Source organism: Carassius gibelio, chromosome A5 (genome assembly GCF_023724105.1).
Source record: "Carassius gibelio isolate Cgi1373 ecotype wild population from Czech Republic chromosome A5, carGib1.2-hapl.c, whole genome shotgun sequence".
NCBI lineage: Eukaryota > Metazoa > Chordata > Actinopteri > Cypriniformes > Cyprinidae > Carassius > Carassius gibelio.
In genome coordinates, this window is record NC_068375.1 from 10244484 (window position 1) to 10262344 (window position 17861).

The 17861-nt window shown below is 37.8% G+C and overlaps 1 protein-coding gene across 2 annotated transcripts in view; it reads left to right on the top strand.

Annotated features, from left to right (window-relative positions):
* The window catches only part of abl1 (c-abl oncogene 1, non-receptor tyrosine kinase), a 43792-nt gene that overhangs the window by 8339 nt on the left and 17592 nt on the right, over positions 1–17861 (top strand). The window contains exons 1-2 of one of the 2 annotated variants that reach the window (XM_052591673.1): positions 13362–13952; positions 16682–16846. In XM_052591673.1, coding sequence (XP_052447633.1) covers positions 13763–13952; positions 16682–16846 — 355 coding nt within the window. In that variant the 5' untranslated portion in view covers positions 13362–13762. Of the gene's footprint in view, positions 1–13361; positions 13953–16681; positions 16847–17861 lie in introns of those variants that run through there. The other variant, XM_052591672.1, reaches the window with a different exon arrangement.

Here is a 17861-nt window from a genome sequence, read left to right on the forward strand (position 1 = left end):
TCAAAACATTTCAGCCGGTGTATATATATTGTGGATATATTATTTACCTGATATAAGATGCGTTTGGTTTTGAGTCAAGTGCTTCATTGTAGTACTACAGTGATATCTTTTCAGCGCACAGCGCTGTCAAACTACAGTGCAGAATATTATGACTGAACTGTCACACCTAGGGCTGTACGTTCTCAAGTTTTTCATTAACCGTTAACCGAGGCCCTTAGCGGTTAATACTCGGTTAACCATAGTGTGCCATAGTAACCATAACCATAGTAATTTCCGGACATTGGCCGATAAAAAAAAAAGGAATGTCCGACAAAATTTAATCTCTCCAGTCACATTTTCCTATTAAAACTGCCTAATAATGCCGCCCATTAACACAATCTGAATTTGAGAATAAGCATAAAATGTATAAGGCAAAAGGTAACAAGCAGACTCCGCGGCCGCCTCGCTAAGGCTATGACTATGTTTGACATGTACAATATTTGAAAATCGATAATTATTTATTCATTTAAATTACATTTATATCTGAATTTATGTCAACCTATAGACTTTCAAATATCAAAATATCATGAATTAATATGTATTTTTGTACAAAATGACATATAAACATATTTTCCTATTATACTTTGCCTGGAAACGCTTCCAACAAGGCGTCGGTTTTATTTCTAGCATGCATGCGTCGAGCCGCGCGTCTCACGCAGGCAGTCGGCAAGCTCTAACCCGTTAACATGGGAACCGAATTAAAAACAGACACGCTACGCAGCTGAGATGCTTTCGCCACGCATCCAGTGTGTCCTGACCGGCCTAATGATGCCCGGGTGTTGGCTGTTGAGATTACAACAACGAGGTTGTACTTGAAGTATATCTAAGCACTGTATTGCAATACTTGCATTTTGCCCCGTCACTCGTATTAGCCCGCTTCATATTAGAAAAATGACTTCTTCTTGTGGACATTACAAATGTCTGGGAGCGCTCTGGCGTTCTCTGGTGGTGCAAAAATGTATTACAACTAAATTCAATGCACGCCATTGACGTCACTTAACCGAGCAAAATGTTTCACTCGGTTACACAATTTTTAACGGTTAATCGGTTAACCGGTTAACCATGGACACCCCTAGTCACACCCATACCATTATAATGAGAACACCATTATAATAAAACACTGTGAATCTTTAGAGTTTAGCTGCCATGTTTCGTGAAGAACATGTCCACAAACGGAGTTCACATTCATAGCCCTGATGATATGGTGCATTCGGGCTCTTTTTGCAGATAGCCTATAAGTCCTAATATTAATGTTGTGCTGTATAAATAACGAAGCGTATTCTCCATTAAATGATGAGTTTAATCCCATTGATTAAAAACTTGCTATTAAATGCTCACTATACCTGTCATCTCCAGTGGGCGCAGCTCAAAACAGAAATGCAGAACATTAATAACTTCTGTCATATAGGCTAACATTTTAACTTTTTTTTAACTAAAAATGGTTAAATGTTATGGTTTCGCTGACATTAAGGGTTAACTATCTTTATATAAAAACATTATTAACACAGTTTGTATCTGGGAGGCATTTGTTACACATTTTCCCTGTGTTAACATCAGTAATTATGACTGTAGGATGTCTGACTTGACTCTGTGTATTTTGCCCCTGCTCCAAAACATATGTTTCGACCATCAGTCGACAATGACAATGGCATGCGATTAATCATGCAGCCCTAATAAAGAGTCTATAATTGTCTTATTTGATTAGATTTGGGGTTTGTTTTAAAATGTAAATTCAATTTTGACATATTACTGTTTCACAAAGAAATGGGCAGCATTTTGTCCAAGCTAAAAAAAAAAAAAACGTGAGAAAATAGAATTGTGCAATCAGTATTGTGAATCGAATTGTGAGTTGAGTGAATTGTTACATCCCTACCATGAAATAAGATTTGTATCATACCGCCCACCCCGATGCTGCATGTTCGCTGTATAAATTAAATGACAAATAGGAGAAACACTGCACAAAGATACAGGCAGAAAGCTTACCTGGTAAAAACATGGTATTTTAGCAGAAATGTGGGATCATCATATTGAATATATTATTTTATTAGTTCATCCAAAAATGTCATTAATGGCTCACCCTCATGTCATTCCAAACCCGTAAGACCTCTGTTCATCTTCAGAACACAGTTTAAGATATTTTAGATTTAGTCTTAGAGCTTTCTGTCCTTCCATTGGTATACCACGGTATACTGTCCATGTCCAGAAAGGTAATAAAAACATCATTAAAGTTGCCATGTGACATCATAAAGTCAGTTAGAATTTGTTGAAGCATCTAAAATACAATTTGGTCCAAAAATAAAAATAATAACGACTTTATTCAGCAATTGTGTTCTCTTCCAGGTCTGTTGTCAATCCGCGTTCACGACTCTGCAGTGACGGTGCTGACATAAGTCACTGCAGTAGTGATGGGAAGTTTTTCCGCGAACAGGTTCTTTCGGACAGTTCGATTCAATAAACCGTTTGAAAAAAACGATTCAACGGTTCTTTTGCGCTCTACGTAATGACATCATTGACGATGATTTCCCTCCATTCAAGCTTTCGGTTTACCCGCGCTCATAACACTAGCACAGAATCAGTTCAGAATCAATCACCAAAAGAATCAGTTCGGTTCAGATGCGCTGTGTGTCAGTCTGGTTCACACTGAATCACACATGCGCAGTTATCATCAGCTCCTCGGTTCTCAAATCAGACGCGTCTGACAGAAACGGTTCTCAGTTCAGTGTACTGGTGATCTGAAAACCGATGCAACATGTTCTTTACTCAAGAACGAGTCAATTATTCATTAATTATTCATTCTCTCGTTCATTATCTGGCTCTGCTTGGTGTTTATCTTCAGTTCTCTCTCGGAGCAGCTGCTCCCCGCCCCTAGACGAATGTGATTCGCGGATTAATTGCACAGCTTAACCATCGTAGAGTGAAAGTTTATCATTTGCATGTGTTTTTAAGTCCTGTCAGTTTAACTGGGCACATATAAGAATGAGCAGAGATAGAGTGAGAGAGCGAGCGAGAGAGTGAGCGAGCAAGCCCCGGCCGCGCATGCTCACCTTCACTGTCTTCAAACAACATGAGCACTGTCTTGCTCTCTCTCCCTCACGCATATTAATCAAAATCAATAGACACGATGGTGTCGGAAAAAAAAAACTATCCAGTGATGAAATTCTTCAATGTTGTCAAATCTTGTGCGATATCCTAAAGTGCAGAGATAATTACACAATGTCAGCACAACAAATTTATTCCAGCATCTTAAACAGTAGGTATGGGTACCGAAAACCCGGTATTAAACTGGCCCCGGGGCTAAATTATGAAAGACCGTAGTATCAGTAAGATCTGACGCTATCGGTTCTGCTTTCGGTACGTTACTGGAGGGAAAAAAATTCATGTACTATGTATTTTTCCTTAATAATGTTATCTTGCACATTTTATGTCACCAAACATTTCTAATGTGCGGTCATATTAAGTGGTTTGTCTGTGAAATCTGTTAAATCTGTCATGCGCGCTGCGGAGGCTGTCTGTCAGTCACACACACACACACACACAACAAGAACAAGCGCGGCGCACACACACGAATAACAGAACGAAAACTCCCGCTAAATAATAAAGAGTGACGATGGCGAAAATATTTGCTTAATAATGTTATAGTGCACATTTTATCTTACCAAACATTTCTAATTTGCGATATTATTAAGAAGTTTGTCTGTGAGATCTGCGACATCTCTCATGTGCGCCGCGGAGGCTGTCTGTCAGTCACAAACACACAACAAGAACGAGCGCGGCGCACACACACGAATAACAGAACGAAAACTCACGCTTAATAATAAAGAGTGACGATGGCGGAGAGAGCAAAACGTTCCAAAGTGTGGTTATACTTCACTAGCGTTAGGGTGACCAGATGAAATTATTCAAAGATCAACAGTCTGTCATTAGTCTTTAGTGTGCCACAAAAAACAACAACATTAAAATCATGAACTCAAAATGTCAATGTAAAAAGAAAAAAAAGAAAAAAACAATGACTGTTGTAACAGTGCGTAAATCAGACCTTTCTGTAATGTTAACGCTAATGAGTTTAAAATTTTGTTAACACTTTATGAATACCACTGTGACAAGTATGTATTTTTGTTATAGATCTAATAAGCCAAGGCTTATTGATGCACGTGGGAAGTGAAGGCTGGCCTGTGTGGTCCGATCCAACAGATGAACTACTGTAGCTCAAATTGCTCAAGAAGTTCAAGGGTAGTTCGCCCAAAAATTAAAGTTTGATGTTTATCTGCTCACCTCCAGGGCATCCAAAATGTAGGTGACTTTCTTCAGTACTTCAGGGGTCTAGTGGAGTCCATGCCTCGACGGCTCAGAGCTGTTTTGGAAGCAAAAGGGACACCAACACAAAATTAGCAAGGTGTTCATAATGTTATGTCTGAGCGGTGTAGGCTATATATCAAGTGCAGTTCACTAATAAAGCAACTTTCAGCCTTTAACTTTAAATCACTTCATCTACAGCGATATCATTGACTTGATTGCAAATAAAAACAGACACTATTTCAACTGAACAGAGATGACATCACTGAATTCAATGATGAACTGCCTTTAACTATCATTTTGCATTATTGAGACACTGTTTTCCAAATGAATGTTGTTCAGTGCTTTGACGCAATGTATTTTGTTTAAAGCACTATATAAATAAAGGTGATTGATTAAAGGTGACTGTAGCACACACACAGCCTCTCAAGGTGCATTCCATAATGTTTTGTGGCTTTATTATTTAATTATTTGTGGGACCATGAAGGCTTCATCATTGTTTGTTTCAGTGGGATGTGTAGATTACAGGAATAACAGCACGAACAGGACAAGACAAGAATGTACCGTGTGCATTCCTCCCTCCGTCTCTCATTACAGCGCCATGTAGATGACGCTGTGTGTGTTTGTGTGTGTGTGTGTGTGTGTGTGTGTGAGAGAGAGAGAGAGAGAGAGAGTTGTGCAGTTTGCTGTTCTGAACTTCTTTTTGATGCGATTTTGTTTGAAACTACCATAGTGAAAGGACTGCATACTATGGGAAAAATATGTGAGATAAACCTAATTCCATATATTTATGATTACTATGTCATTGTTTTTATGCGTCCTGTGTACGTATGCTATGTCCTCTGTCCTCTCAGCATCACTCATGCTCTTCTGAGTGCTGAATCTAGTGTAGAATGACACATAAACTCCTCACTAACATTAGGTTTTAATTAGGGCTGTCACTTTTAGTTCGAAAATCGATTGCACAATCGATCTGACCAACCAAAAAAAGTTTCGAAAATGAAAATAGGGAATCGATTTTAACCAAATATGTACACTATTCATTTGAAAAGAACTAAACAACAACAAAAAAATATATGTAACAAAACCCACAACCAAGCAGAAAAAGAAAATAAAGAATTCAGAAAGTGCAGTATGGCGCGAATGATTTCAATGTTAAGTCAATGTAAAGACATGTTTACGTGCGTCTGGAGGTGCCGTAGACGTGAATTTACCTCATTCGCAAGTTTTCAATCTAGTTACAAGAGATTGTGAGTTATGAAAAGGACCATTGCAAGCTGACTGTGACCGGCTTTTGGATTGGAAAATTGGCAGTAATACCCCCACCTTGCACAGCTGTACCTGAGTGTCCCTGGGACATCAGTGAGGTCGGAGCGTGTCTTCTCAACAGCTGGACATATAGTGAATAAAAAACGCTCTGCTCTGGACCCCGAAAATGTTGATCGACTTGTTTCCCTGTCCAATAAATTTGTAATGGTGTCGGTTACGTTCAATAAAAAACACAAACATGGCCTGTTCTCAAGTCCATTTAAAGTTTAATTTTTTTTTAATCATTATTTAAAATAATCTTGGAGATTTTTGAATGGCCTAAATCATAAATGCATTCGGGGTTGAAGCCTGCAGTGATGTTTTTCTTTTGTTATGGTAGCCGTCCCCTCTGCACATATATTTTTTTGCTGTTTGATATTCTGCACGAAACTTCATGCCAATAAATAAGAAATATTGCTCACTTGTGCGTTTCCAGTGCTCTCTTAACGTTCATCAGTTATTTGAAGTTGAAAAAGGAAACGTCTTTTTTTTGGACATGGAAAATCGATTTTACAATCGATTCAATGAATACTTATGTCTTAAAAATCGAAAATGATTTTTTCACAAAAGTGACAGCCCCCGTTTTAATCCATCTGCGCTCCGATCTGAACTGAACAACTAGGTGTTAATGCAGTGATGTCATTCTCTCTCATGCACTGATTGCTCTTCTGAGACACTAGAAACTCTTAACTTATATTTGCAAAATTATATCAAAAATATCAAGATGATCCAGATGGAGCAAATGAAACAATGAATCATATTGCTGCTTGATTATAAGCTACATCTTGAGAGAGAGAGAGCAAGAGAGAGAAAAACAATGCTTGGTGAACAAAGGGACTTCTTTTAGACTTGAAACTATCCACTGGTTACAATAAAAATATTAAAATGATTTTTTACATGATCTAAACAAACAATTGATATCTATTCAGATGTGTTTGGAGTAGCTGAGTTATCATTCTTAGAAGGGGTGCATTGTTCACAGTTCGGATTGGTGTACTGTTTTAGGGTGACAGTTCGGTATGTGGTATTTTCACGAAAAAAAATGCTGACTAGCATTGTCCAACAAGATAGAATGAACATCGCACTTATGTTTATTCTCAGCATTTTATTTTGACTTTTTTTCTTGAAATGTTACTAGTTTAATCTTGCAGTTATAATGACTTTAATCTCCATATTTTTATTTTTTATTATTGCTTTGCATTAATCCTCTTCCGTATTTGTGTTTCTTACCCATATGACTTACAAAAAGAGATGTCAGGCAGAATTCCTTCAGTTACTTTTTCATATAGTAAATTAAATTTCATTTTGTGTGCCAAATATATTTATTTGTATAAATTAATTGTATTATGTAATTACAATTATGACTTTCAAAAGCTGAAGTGATAACCTTAATTTATTTGTTAGAGTATGTATTACTCAATATTTGAACTAAACGCAAAACCTGAATAATCAATAAATGTCTACTGATTAATCAGTGAAATAGTCAGTGATTAGTTGATTAATCGTAAAAAAAAACCGTTTGATTATTCGATAAACAAAATAATAATTTGTTGTAGCCCTACTCTGTTATCAACTTGAACCTAGCTGTCGAATACTAGAATAAAATAGAAATAAGGTTGATTATTCCTCTAGATATGGTAACTGTGGATGTTAATTCTGCAGCTGGTGGGCTGAACTAGTCCTGATGCAAATAGCTGCTCCGCTGGAGTCTGAACTGGGTCAGATGGGTGTTGGGCTGAAGACCGACTGATGTGTGTGGAAGTGAGAGATTTTAGAGTGACGTCAGGCCTGTTGTGATTTCCCAGCGGCCTGTACACCTGGATCATGTTTCCGTCCCTGCGCTAATGCTGAAACCCTGCAGACGTCCACATTTAACCAACTGTTTCGCATTCAAATAAATGCTTGAAAAGATTGTCACGCAAAGCACTACAGGCTCTAGTTCACATGTGCACTGCAGTTTGGAAAGAGTGCTTTTAATGATGGTGAGGGATGGTGTACGTCAGCTAACTGAGAGTGGATTATATAAATGATTCTCTATGAGCTCATCTCTGAGCAATGTGCTTCATGTTTCTAAATCTATCACCTCCCCCTCTTTCACAAAACCTGCCTCTCCAGCCTTCGCTTTTGTCTGTGCAAATGAGAAAACTCTTTCAACATTCAGTTATTAGAGCCGTTTAAGTCACTCATCACCAGTAATAGTGCTCATCAAGGATAAAACATTGACACTGAGTCTTAAAGTTGGGTTTGAGTACATCTATGTTGAGTCTGAGTCCAACTAAACACTACTGCTTGTCAGTATCTTAACCTTGTTTTAACCTTTACAACTAGTAAAAGGCAATGTAAATTTAAATGTAACAAAAGCAAACCTCTATTGCAATTTAGATTTTTGATTTCACGTCATCTCATAATTAGTGTACTGCTCAGTGAACTTAGTCATGTAACAGAAGTTATGTCAAACTTGATTTTTGATTTATGCATTTTGACATATTTCAGAGTGTAACAGCTTTTAGAATGTGAATAATGGCCTATCTGGAGGGACATGACTTTATATAGCATTATACAGTAAATTCTAGCTGGGCAGTGGTGACAGGGGTAGTATGGTTAATGGGACCCGAAGAGCAGAAAATGCACCTATTATCTCTGTTTGTGGCTGTGTGTGTTTTGTGTGGGTTTCATGATGAATAGTTAGACCTTAGTCCGAGTAGACAGCATTTTGAACTTCTCCATGAATGAAAATTAGGCTGTGAGGGATAGTCCTAGTCTTTACAATGGCTCACTGTGTATAAAAACACAGCATTTATTTTCCATAAAACACAACTGGGCTGTTGAATTATTAGAAAGTAATGCACACCCAAGGTGGTTTTTGACCCATGAAAACTACTGCTGCAATGATATTTGAAGCATTATTTTTCTTTGAAGATAGAATTGCATAAATGCGTAGAGTAGATTACATAAATGCTCGAGGCCAAGTCCGAGTACCTCAACTCTATTTAAAACTTTTGAATAAAGAGCCTACTGACAGATATGTTCTTGTTTTAATCAAACTCCATTTTGGACAATTTCACACAAATTTCTTTCAAGTAAATATATCTTGATTCAAGAATCTTTAGACATTTATGCTGGAAAACTAAAAAGTAATGGAGACCTATTGAATGTTGTTTTAAAACTTCGAAGCATTGTTAATACAAGACATTTGCATTTAGAGACCATGTTGACACATTGCGTTCCATTTAATTTATTCCATAAAAAGTCATAATTTTTAGTGAACAGTGGATTTTTGTGAACCACTCGAACCCACTGCAAAATCTGCATCGGGAAGTCTTCCACCAAATTTCCAGATCACATGGATTGCTGTTAAAATAACTAGATTTTGCCTGCAAAAATGTGCTGAATAGCAGTAAATGTGACCTTATCACAGACCCGAATTTGTGCAGTTGTCAAAGTAAAAAAGGATTAAATTAGTTTAACACAAGATTAATTTTATATAGATGCACTTAAGCTGACGATTTGTCAGACAGCAGAGAAAAAATGCATTATTAGTGAAGCATATTTCTATATGAGAAGAGCTGTATGTCTGTAGGTGTGAATGGCAATCTCCTTTGTGTCTGAAATTAGTCGAGTGTTGATGTTAATGGAGCAGAGCATCAGACTCGTGTTAACGTCTGTGTGGTATGGATCATTTCAGACCTCCGCTGGGTTTTCTTCTTTCTAGCTGGACTGCATCAGCACAACCCTATCAGCCGTTGTCTCATTCTTGTGACTGGAAAGTTTAGAGGCTCTTTAATATAAGCTGGCTGCCATGTTATTGGACTTCAGAGCAGCCCAGGTTCCCGTCTGTCTGGAGACACCATTGGAGAGGCTCAGAGACTCCTGAAGTCAGTCCCAGAGAAATGCTAATGCCCTTTGCCACACACTCACAGTGTCCTGTGAGGCAATGGGTTCATATCTGAGCTCACTCTCATTAGCCATTTCCCACATGTTGCTCCAGTACTCATTCAAGAACTATCTGGAACACTTTAGAGGAACGACATGACTAGAGAGACATTCGCCCATAAAACAGGATCTCCATGCTGATGTATTTGCTGGCCATGCCATCTAAAATATGGTGGTGGTCTGCTGGATAACACATTCCTATTATAAGGGGACCAGGTTTCCATTAGATGGTAATACTGGTTTCTAGTGTCGTCAGAAGTACCAGCACTTCAGTACCAAGTCGATGTTAGCATTTGAAAAACCCCAAGCTTTCTGCAGTATCAGGTAGATGTAGTTTCTGATGATTGGCTACTGCTTTCAAGCACTCCTGTCCTGTGACTGTGAGGAGCTTCAAAGGTTTGGCGAGTCAAAGGCTTTTAAGTCAAAATCCACTCAATAGGCCAGAATCATTTCGCTATAACTAAATATAAACACGACATAAAGACCATAATAATATAAACAGTGATTGTCTACTCTGGATGCAGCGTGACGTGGGTGAAAAATCTCTGACAATAAACTGACGCAGTGTGTCCCACTCATAGACTTTACTTGGGCAGGTTTCCCAGGTATATTAAAAGCCGCCCAAGTATATTGGAGAAACATTTTTGCTTTAATTATTTTTATTCTCTTATACGTTTCTTTTTTTTTTTTTTTTTACCCACCTGAAATAACGCAACCATCCACAATCGATTAACTAGTGGAACATCACTCCTCACCCTTCGTGTTTCGTATCTGTTCATTCTGTGTGCGTGAGAACTGTTACCTCCCGCTGACATTACCACATGTGCTGTAGAGACGCAGTGGATATTTCACAGACAAAGATAGGGTTTGACATTCGGGCGTTTCAGGCGCTTTTGTGAAATGTATTGAGGAGTACGTGTGGGAATATAGCAAAATCTCTTCAGGTGGTTTTTCTACATTTTAATGCAGTGGCAGATACAGAACGTCATTAATAGGTGGGCCTGGTGAATATACGGAGGGGCCTCGGGTTTTTTAATCATTACACCTGATTCCCGGGCTCCATATTATTCCATGTGCGGTGCAGTGCAGAGATCGTTTCCGCACCGAGTCTATTTCTGATGTGCTGCAAGCGCCGAATTAAAGTGACAGGCTGACAGTGCATGGTGAGCACAATGAACACAAATTGACATGAAAATATAATAATCTCACCATAAATACGTTTAATTAAATAAAATGTAGTAATCTCACCATAAATGCATTTAATTTAATGATACTCTTTTGCACAGTCATCTTTGTTTACTTTAGGACCGGGATAAAGCAAGGAAAAATTAAATTTACTTCAACAAGGCGACGTAATGAACAACTCTCGTCTCCTTCATGGTGGAGGTGAAAAAACAATTTCTTTGTGACATGCAATATTTATTGTATTAAAACTTAAATGCAAAAGAAAATGCATGATAGTCGGCTGTTTTTGTCAATTTTAAGTTTTAATTTGAAATGTTTGCGATTTTAATATAAGTACTACATGGTTAAATATTTTACTACTTGTTTGAACAACTTAATATATAAATCTATATAAGTAGTGCTGAATAATACATTGTTTAAATTGTGTTAAAACGTCTATTAAAGAGTGTATATGTACAAAGAGAATTGCAATGCTGACAAACCTTTTTTTTTTTTTTTTTTTTTTACTTTTTTTTATAAAAGTTTCTGATAACTTCTGGATTTGAAATACAAATAGTGAGTATGTGTTTGTGGTAGCCTACTGTCGTGGACCAGTCATGCACTGCACACACGGAGTATGTGTGTTTCACAGTGTAACAGTGGCGTTACGCCACTTTTAAGTCAGTGCGCGCACGGAGAGCGTGTGGCCGGCCCGTGCAGAAAAAAAAATCACAAGAGAACGAGCTGATTCTGTGTTTTAAAAAGAATCATGACAGAAGAAAACAGGTATGCTATGTGTTAATATTCACAAGGCAAACAACCAAATGCTATCAAACATGTTTTTACTGGTGTTCAGGTCACACACAGATTATACACAGATAATCTGATTGGTTGTGTTGTGAGTGCAGCGCATGTGTTGTTAAATTGATGAAGAGGTTTTCTTAATTTCCATGTGTTTGTTTCATTTGCAGCGTGTTGAGCTCTCATGGCTACCGTAGGTTTTCCACTTTGGGGGGTTTTCCACTGTGTACAGTACCTGGTGATACTTTCAGTTCCACCTCGGCTGATGTTCCAAGCAGCTGTACTTTAACCAAAATGTGACATGTAAACCCTGCTGATAACTGATTTGCCGGAGAGAATCACTAAACCTGCTAGATTAAAATCAGCACAGTCAGTGAGGATTGAACCCAACATTTTTAAACAAACACAGTTTCAAACAAAATAAAGGCTGTTTCGTGGTCTGTTCAGGGAAGTACAGACATTCCTCTCGTTGATAGCTGAGAAACGGATCCTGCAGGAGCTTGAGGGTATAACGCGGAATTAAAAGGTTCTTCAGGAGGTCGCTCAGAATGAAAATAAAGGCAGTGCAACTAGAACGACATGTCTATTATCCCGCCCACTCTAAAGCGCTACTAAACTGCAGTAGAAATGCAAACTAATCTGAGCTGTATCATGCAGTGAAAAAGTGCCACAAGATCAAGCAGACAATTTGTAGACATGTACCGTATTTTTCGGACTATAAGTCGCACCTGAGTATCAGTCGCATCAGTCCAAAAATACGTCATGAGGAAAAAAAACATATAATTCGCAATGGAATATAAGTTGCATTTATTTAGAACCAAGAACCAAGAGAAAACATTACCGTCTACAGCCGCGAGAGGGCGCTCTATGTTTTCAGTGTAGACTACAGGAGCACAGAGCAGCATAGAGCGGCCTCTCGTGGCTGGAGACGGTAATGTTTTCTCTTGGTTCATTTCTCTTGGTTCATTTCTCTCGGGTTAATGTCAAATGAATTTTGATAAGTCGCACCTGAGTATAGTCGCAGGACCAGCCAAACTATTATAAAAAAGTGTGACTTATAATCCGGAAAATACGGTAGACAATTTCAGCTTTAATGTGTAGAATAGACAAAATGGACAATTTTATTATATTTGGGTTCATAGTCTTTAGTTTGAACATTGTTTGTCAGTGTATTCATTAGGCGTAACGTATTGTAAATTTCTTCAGAGGCTTAAGGTATTGCAAGTATTACATACAACAATACTAAAACATAAAAAAAAAAGAAATTTACTTTTGTTACTTGAGTGCTTTTAAAAGCAAGTACTTTTACTTTTGTACTTTTAGGTACAAACTTTCCCTTTGTAAGGGAGTAATATTTGACCAGCAATATGTCCTTTCACTTTCAAAGTGTTGGAATTGTGTACTTTCTCCACCTCTGGTTGCAGCCCTGGATCAAATTGTGCATATTTACCAGTTGTGAATCTGGTGGAAATTTTTCAGGAATAGTTTGGATGAATAATCCATCGAAGAATTAGTAAATGAGACCCAGTGTCCCAAATAGTGCCTTAATAATTACCATGATATTTTTGAGCATTACTAAAATAAGTCAGCGTTCTTTAAAAGCAGCCTTTAAAGTGCAAGTGAAGATATTTGTGATTAATTCATGCTGGCTGTTTGGCAGGAATAATCCCTGCCTTATAGAGTGCACTTGTGCCTTTGTTTCAAAGTGAAAATATTTGAGAAGCAAGCAGAGACGAGAGCTGTGTGGGACTGAAAGACAAAGGCAGATTCCAGTTACACTCTCTCACTGCAGATAATGCTGCTCAGCTGCAGGTTTCAGGGAGGGGGGCGGGGCCTGAGCCATGATGTCATCGGCTCCGGCGCTTCATCCTGAAAGGGCCTCTTTGTTGGCAGAGATCGGCACGAGCGTACTGCTTTTTCTGTGGATCGTCTCTGTCGACAACACTATGAAAAAGACAACACTGTCGTCAAAGTACTTTGTTTAACTCGTGTTTGTTTTTTTTTCTATGAGAATTACCTTTATGGATGGCTAGTTCCTCACTGGACTGAGAAAACGAGAAGAACTGGAACGGGGGAAAAATGGAGCCTCTTACTCTGGAAACTTGCTAGAAGGACTGTGTGAAGTCAGGATGTCAGTGTTTTTACCAGGAAAAAACATCTTTTTAATCATCTTCGCGGTATACATGGCATAAGCTACTAACACAAACTTTGTGGACAGATTTTTATGTGTTTTTGTTTACTTTTTGAAGTAAACTATTTAGATAAAAGAAAACGCATTATAGTCCGGGAACTGGATTTTTTTTTTTCAATTGGTCGTGTTGGGAAGCAAATGAAAATGTTGGAGATTTGTTTAAAATTGGTGGGCTGTAAATCCAAAAAAGGTCTGTCTTCATCGTCCAGCTGTTACTTTGAAGGTAAGTGACCATGATGGCGAACGTGTGTGTGTGTGTGTGTGTGTGTGTGTGTGTGTGTAAGAAATTCAATTACAGAGCGGCAGAGTCCCAACATGGTCTTCAGATGAACAAACAGATGGATCTGGGGTTGATGGTCTTGTGAAAATCACAGGCCTTGGTGCTCCTTCTGTCTGTTTGGAAAGTGGAGGAGGGGGGAATGAGCAAGAGGAAAGCCAGACATACTGGCTCGCCGTAAAAGAAAGAGAGGAAAAAACGAGGGAGGAGGAACACTGGGAAATCTGATTCCTGTCTGGATAGATCTGTGCAGTTTTGTGTGTGTGGAGAGTTCGGATGCATCTACGCTTCTGCGAGAGTCAGTTTACTTGGTGATCTTAGTGAATGTGTCTTTGACTTTAACCTTTAGGGAAATTTAACAAGTACAGAGATGACTGAATGCCAGTAACAAAAAAACAATGTCTATTAAGAGTGAAATGTTGCTGTAATGGCATGAACGTAGTAAGGAGCTGAAATGTGAAAGTGAAGAATCCTCTGACTGTAGTCTGATGTTTTACCTCATAACTCTTCTCTTGCTCGTGTTTGATCATAGCCATGGATGGCTGATCTGAGTTTGACACAGAGAATGAGCAGTTTATGGTGACTGGCTGCTCATGACATCAAAATGAAATAATGTTAGTAGGAAATAGGGGTGGGCGATATCTCGATATTTAAAATATATCGAGATATTTGTAAAACACGATATGGATTTTGACATATCGTATATATCGATATATTGTTTATATTCTGATTCCGCCACTTTGCTTGTTTGCCTTCCCTGTGCTGTGCTCGCCCCCGCTCGCTCGCCCCCCGCCTCCTTGCTTTTGTCCCCTCTCACCTCGCGTGTAGAGAACTAGTCAAAAAAAAAAAAAAAAGACAACTGGCTCCATTATATGGAGATACTTCAGTTTTAAGGCGTAGGGCGAACGGCAGGCAGATGTCTACTGTAGGGCCCAATGAAACGCGGACGGAATCGCGGAATCCAGTCATAAAAATGGAATCTACAGTTTAACGCGGAATGTCACGGAATTGGTCAAATTTTAAATGAATTAATCAAAAGTCGGTCATGCACTTACATCAAATCGCGAAATGGACTAATATCTGCAAATATTAACCCGGAAAAGTCTATTTAAATATGAATCCTGCATGTTCGTCTGTGTCAACGAATGGAGCAGAAGCGCGTCTTCATTCATTAAACACGGAAGCTCGCATAACGCTCGCGCTGATTACATTGTCTTTCCTCTCTCTAAATAAAGACGTGAACACATGAGGAACATCTCCAGAACTGCACTGAGAGTCACTTCATGAGCATCTGACCGTTTGATTTGAGTAAGATTAGCTCATATCACATCATAGACTGTGGTATCACATACACAGAACTGTAAAGTAATTGAAAAAAATAAAAGTATTTGACAGAAATCTATTACTATTGTACAGCAGAATGTAGATAGCCCACTACTACTACTATTAAAATGAAACGAACATAATTTTATAAGGAATAATCACACAACATTTCTCCCATGTTTTATTTTTAATAGTAAATCCCCTTTGTTTACCAAAAAAATAAAGTTTGCTTAATTTTAAATAATTAAAAGATAAATTAAATGAATGTTTTATGCCTTCATTTGATAATCAGTAAAATGTAAATACACAGAATTTCTGAAGGGAAAAAAACATTTCACATAAGGCTATTTTAAGAATTTTTTTTAACTAATTAAGTTGTTTTTATGCATTTAAATAATTGCACATGCTAAAACACAGAATTAGGTAACAATAAAACATATGGTGAAGAAAAAAATAAAATGTTTCATAGGCCCCTTAACATGTAATATTTGCCATATTTGTTTTTGCAGTAGTTTTTTGGGGGTTATTTTTCCTGTAAAGATATCGAGATATATATCGTATATCGAGATATAGCAAAATATATCGAGATATATTTTTTGCTCCATATCGCCCAGCCCTAGTAGGAAACTGCAAAAAATATATAAAAAAAGCTAAACGTTGGTAAAAAAAAAAAAAAAAAAATTGTGGAAGACCAGATATAAAACATTCTCCTGTACATTCCTTGAGTTGTGATTTATTTATTTTTTTGTCAACTCCGCAAATGCACTAAATGGGCGGTTAAAAGATTAGTTTACCATTGTCTCATTTAACTCTCATGTTGTTCTGTGGAACACGGAGATAATCTTTATCACGGTTGTCAGGCTCCAAAATGACCATAAAAGCAGCAGTCCTCCACATGCCAGGGCTTGAGGTCATTGGTGCCATTGAAGATTGTTCAAATGTTTTCCTTTTGCGTTTCACAAAGATGAGAGTGAGTAAATGATGACTGAATTCACATTTTTGGGTGATTAAAACACTTATTTCAGTTCTAAGCTGATTCATGTCACAGTTTATATATGAAAAACAGATCTTCTGCTGTATGGTATTTGCCATGTTTATGTGTCTTAAGGTCATCAGTCATGATCTCCATGGCACAGAGTAATGAATGTAAAAACTCTCTGAGGTTGCGGATGTGACTCATTAAGTGTTTTATGACATGCATGGTTGTGGTGATATACCTTTATTGCGAGCCTTCTGTATTGATTACATCTGGAAACATCTGGGGCATCCTGTTACACTAATATGAATTATATTGATATGTTGACATGCATTCACTTATTCACTGACCTTTGAATTTTCCCTCATCTTTGCAGAAGCTCTTCAGCGGCCAGATTTCGAGGCCCCGGGTCTGTCTGAAGCGGCTCGTTGGAACTCCAAAGAGAATCTGTTGGCGGGACCCAGTGAAAATGACCCCAATCTGTTCGTAGCGCTGTATGACTTTGTCGCAAGCGGAGACAACACTCTCAGCATCACCAAAGGTGAGAAACACTATTTTTACATGGTTCATCATCTGAACACTTTAAACATTTCATCATTACTCAGGCTAGGGCTTAATTTCAGTAGTTGTAGCCAATACAAGTGAAATTACACCGTTTTAATAACACATAAATATTCAACTGTCAATAATGTGATATTGAACATACTTCTTTTAATTAAGAAAGTTTAGAGGTATTATTAAATTAACGCTCATGTTGTGTTCCGGTCATTTTGATCTGGAGAGGATTTTATTTTTACATTAAACACATTAAACATTATACATGTGTAATATTTTCATCACAGGTTGAGGTCTTATATTTTATTTAAGGTGGTATTAAAAAGATCTTCAATTTAATTGTTCATATCTGAAGACACCCTGTGAAGGATTTTCAGCACAAACTTATTAACACAGTGCCTTCAAGGTATGTGCAAGACACTGCACAACCTAACAATGCACAGATCAGGTTTCGTTCTTCCTGTTTTCATTAACTAAGGAACTGTTTACAATAAAGTCTAGCTAAGATTGACATTTTGGTCTAGAAATGTGTTTTGAGCACTCACGTAGTGTTGTGTATCAACATTGTTCAGAAATAGCAGTACCTGTTCTCATCTTTTACAACAACAGACTGCACATTATTGCATGTGTTTTCTTATTTTTGTAGTTGCATGTTTTCTTAATTTAGCTGCTCTTTGTTCCTTTTATTAGCCGCAGTATGAGGTCACATGTCTGACTGGAAATCCAGATATTTGCTGCACATTCTTCATCTCTCTTCCCTTGTCTTGGTCAACATGTCAGATCTTTCCATTCAGCCCATGAAAAAAAAAGTGAGGGGAGATCTACAGCCATCCAGATGCCCAACACATCATTAGATAAAGAGAGAGTGTAGAGTGTTTTATAAAGAGGTGTTATTAGGGCACGGGATATACTACAGAAGTCATAGACAGGACGTTAATTATTAGAGAATGTGTTGTTTACATTAGTTCATTAGTGCTTTTATCTAATGCAAATCCCACAAG